Source organism: Castor canadensis, chromosome X, assembly GCF_047511655.1.
Source record: "Castor canadensis chromosome X, mCasCan1.hap1v2, whole genome shotgun sequence".
NCBI lineage: Eukaryota > Metazoa > Chordata > Mammalia > Rodentia > Castoridae > Castor > Castor canadensis.
The window spans coordinates 107,204,525-107,208,765 of record NC_133405.1 but is presented as its reverse complement, the minus strand read 5'-3'; the positions used below and the strand labels follow the sequence as shown (position 1 = coordinate 107,208,765).

General features: G+C 53.4%; 1 protein-coding gene across 1 annotated transcript; it reads left to right on the top strand.

Annotated features, from left to right (window-relative positions):
• The first annotated feature begins 872 nt into the window (after nt 1–872).
• On the top strand, nt 873–3,155 carry Mid1ip1 (MID1 interacting protein 1). Its single transcript, XM_020183157.2, has 2 exons — nt 873–1,129; nt 1,394–3,155. Exon 2 carries the CDS (start codon nt 1,656–1,658, stop codon nt 2,208–2,210), a length of 555 nt encoding a protein of 184 aa, XP_020038746.1. The 5' UTR covers nt 873–1,129; nt 1,394–1,655; the 3' UTR covers nt 2,211–3,155.
• The last annotated feature ends 1,086 nt before the right edge of the window (nt 3,156–4,241 follow it).

Below are 4,241 nucleotides of genomic sequence, written 5' to 3'. Positions count from 1 at the left end.
AAAAGGAAAGCAAGTTGTGGTTTGGAAGTTCCAACGTAAAATTTAAAGTGCAAGGCTCTTAAACGTTTCCTCCAGAAAATTGTACATAGTTTAGGCCCTATTAAGTAATACTGTGTTTAAGAACTATCTTTTGAAATGAACACTCCTCTCTCCAAAAAAAGACTGGATACATCCCCGTTTTTCTGATAAATGATGAAAGATACCCAGCACCTGGTCTAACTTCCGTCATCCTGTCCCTAGCTTTTTGGCAACCAAAAGGCCACAAAGCCCAGCTGGGCACTCGATTGCCATGTCCTGAACTCTTGGGAAAAAAAAAAAAAGCAGATCGGATGGTAGGTTGCTCTTCACACCTAGCAGCAGCTGTGTAGGAAAGATTGAGAAAGACCCTATCAGGGAGGCCAAAGCCTCTGAGCCCCCTCCCCCAGCTGCTGACCACAGCCAGGACCATGGTGGGAGCACTGCGCGTCCACGTGCACCCGGCATGTCCAGCCACTCTTCTTACATAAGAATCCCGAGATGGAGTTGGGGCAGCTGCCGGTCCCTCTTCCCCGACGTCTAATAATAAACTCAGGCTTCAGTTTCCCGATTGCGGCCATTCTACATTCGGGGTTGAGGGGCCCACTTTGCAACCTGGCCATGGACATTCTGGTCCAGATCGTTGTGCCTACACCCGCGCAGTGCCTGGCCCGCCCCCAGCCGGCTAGCCCAGGGTTCGGCGCTGGAGGAGCGCGGCTGCTCCATCCCTCCCTCCCTGCCCTGCCTTGCCCTGCCCTGCCCTGCCCTGCCCTGCCCGGAGTCCTCCCGCCCGGGTATCAGGCGAGAGGCGGAGCTGGCCCGGCGCGCCCCGCCCCCCGCTGTAGAAAGGGCCGGGCGAGTGTTACTCGCGGTCATTGGGCTGGGGCCTTTTATCTCCGCGCTGCTGGGGGAGGCAGGAGGAGGAGACACCGGGGGTGGTCCCGGGCGCCGGCGACACCTTTCCTGGACTATAAATTGAGCACCTGGGATGGGTAGGGGGCCGACTCAGTCAACAACGCCCGCAGTCACACTCTGGCCATTAACCGCAGCAGCGCCCTTGGGCAGCATCCGCCGGCCGGGAGAACACTGAGCAACCAAGGAGGCGTAAGAGGAGGTGGGTGCCCCCGCCCTGTCGCTGCCCCAGCCAGCGCTTTTCAGAGGGAGAAACTGGGGAGTCGGGATGAGGGTGGGGAGAGACCCCTTCCTTTTTTCGAGGCCCTCGGCTGGCATTGGAGGATGTGAGACGCCTGGTGTCGGGGAGCCATCTCCGTGCCGTCCGGGGCTAGCAGTAACCAGAGTGGGAGGAGTGCGGGGACCCCGGCGCCTGGCGCACTAATCGGGTGAATAATCTGTTTTTTTCTTCCGCTCTCCCAACCAGGCCAAGTCTCGACCCAGCAAACCACCCACCGCCATCGCGAGCTTCCGGACGCCAAGACTAGGAGAAGCCGCGCATCCCGCAGGGCCCGGCTGCTAAGCGAGACGAGAGTTGGAGAGGGCGGAGTAGGAACCGGGAATCCCGCCTTGCCAGCTGTCGCCAGGCCCGGACGCGGGCCTTGGAAAGCGCGTGAAGGCGGGCATCCTCTCGCCCCGGCCGATCATCCCTGTGCCCCTGTCTGCGCTTCGGCGCCCGCGCGGCCACCATGATGCAGATCTGCGACACCTATAACCAAAAGCACTCGCTCTTTAATGCCATGAATCGCTTCATCGGCGCGGTGAACAACATGGACCAGACAGTGATGGTGCCCAGCCTGCTGCGCGACGTGCCCCTGGCGGAACCCGGGCTAGATAACGACGTCGGCTTGGAGGTAGGCGGCAGTGGCAGCTGCCTGGAGGAGCGCACGACCCCGGCCCCCAGCCCTGGCAGCGCCAACGGCAGCTTTTTCGCGCCCTCCCGGGACATGTACAGCCACTACATGCTGCTCAAGTCCATCCGCAACGACATCGAGTGGGGAGTCCTGCACCAGCCGCCTCCCCCGTCGGCAGGGAGCGAGGAGAGCAGCGCCTGGAAGTCCAAGGACATCCTGGTGGACCTGAGCCACCTGGAGAGCGCGGACGCCGGCGAGGAAGACCTGGAGCAGCAGTTCCACTACCACCTGCGCGGGCTGCACACCGTGCTCTCCAAACTTACCCGCAAAGCCAACATTCTCACCAACAGATACAAGCAGGAGATCGGCTTCGGCAATTGGGGCCATTGAGGCAGGGGCCGCCCGCGGCTATCCAGCACCCTCTCGGGCCCCATCTCTCACCCTCTCTTTTTCCTCAAAGCTGTTTTCTTCCTGGTTGTGGGATGCGAAGGGCAGACTGCAAAGTTGGGCTGTGTACGTGCAGGGGGCTCGGTGGGGCTGTGTGGAGGGGAGGGCCTCATTCGTGAGAGCAGAAGAAAGTGATGGCGGGAGGAGGGGGGGTGCATCGAGGACCTCCCTTGGAGGGGCCTGCATTCTGCGTTGGTGGGAATGGGACTGGGCCGACGCCCGCATTCAGCCTGTGCCTTTCCTGGGGTTTCTTTTCTGTTCTTCTTTCCGAAAGAAAAGGGCCTGAGAAGGGGCCATGCCAGGGCGCGGCGCTGGGCTGCCACACTTGAGAGCTCAGCCCGGAGCTGGGTGTTGGGGAAGGCGGGGCGCGCAGCCTCCAGCCCGCCCTGCCATTGAGCTGGTGGAGGCCCTGGCGTTGCTAGGATTGCATCAGTTTTCCTGTTTGCACTATTTCTTTTTGTAACAGTGGCCCTGTCTTAAGTATTTCAAATCTCCTTGCTCTGAAACTTCGGCTATTCCATTGTGATAAACGCACAAACAGCACTGTTGGTAACCGGTACTACTTTGTTAATGATTTTCTGTTACATTGTACAGTAGTCCTGTGGCAGCCTACCCCATCCCTTTCACGCCACCCCGCCCCCACCCCAGTGTGTGTAGCTGGCAGTGCGCCTGCTTGTACGAAGCTTGCCACTCAGCCAGTGAAAATAGTAACATTATTACGTGAAAGTGGATGTATTCGAAGTGGAGCCAACTGACATTCTATCCGTGTCGTACATAGAATGATGAAGGGCTCCACTGTTATATGTCTTAAATTTATTTAAAACTTTTTTTTTAATCCAGATGTAGACTATATTCTAAAAAATAAAAAAAGCAAATGTGTTAACTAAACTGGACAAGAGTTTGTTGCTCTTTAATTCGCCGGTGAGTGGCTTCATCGCTAAATAAAAATGAATTGGTTTACTTTAGAAAAGTAAACTATTTTCTCTCTACTTCCAAGGTGGTGGGTCTTCATCTGCAAGTATCTAGCTGACGTATTTTGGAGCATAAAAACTTACCCTAAAAACAAATTTCGCTTGACTACTGAAAAGTGAAAATTGACAACAAACTCCAGCTGGTACTAGTGCGCATGCCTAGCAGGTCTTCATTGACAAGTCCTTTATGCTGGTCTTTGGAGATATTTGGGTATGATAACATGAGCAAGGCGCCTTTTGAATTGTTCCCAACTAAGTGCTAAGCTCTGTTGAGCAGTCTTTCAGCGACCCCTAGGGACTTTAAGTCCCTAAGGAATGCTTTTCAGATGCCCTTTAGGGTGCTGTGTTGTATTTTCTTGATTTCATTGTGTTGGGGGATGAATGTCTGATCAACTTCAGTTTTCAATCTTGAAGTCATGAGACATTCTCTAAATTCATAGGATTTGAATTTAAAATATACATAACTTTGCAGTTTACAAAAAAAAAAGCAAAGGATGTATATTGTGTGGTGCAGGCAGAAGCAGCTTGAGTCTATTATAGCTGTTAGCAGCAGTGAAAAAAAAATGGGAAAGTCTCAGAACTGGGGCTCCTGCCAGTTGTCAGAGAAAGTGACTTGTTCATATATAAAGATAAACTGCGTAGCACCAAGTATATGGCCTCTTGTGTTCCCTTTAAAATACCAAAGTGCAAGCAAGAAATTCAAAGAAAGGAAACTACAGGCGCCACATGGCAGAAAGAAGTGCAGACTTGGGAGTCAGAAAATCGTGCATATAAATCCTGTTACTTATTGTGTGTATTTAACTCTCCTAGCCTGTTGCCACATTTGAAAACTGACCTAGTAATTAACACGCTTCTTTCATGGAGTTTCGGTGAGAAATCAGATGAACGTTTGACATTTAGAAGATTCCTTAGCCACTACTGAAGTTTCTCTCTTAGTTTACACATTGGTTCACATCTCCACTTCCTCCTCTGCCTCCTTTCCTCCATGAAAATATGAGGCTTT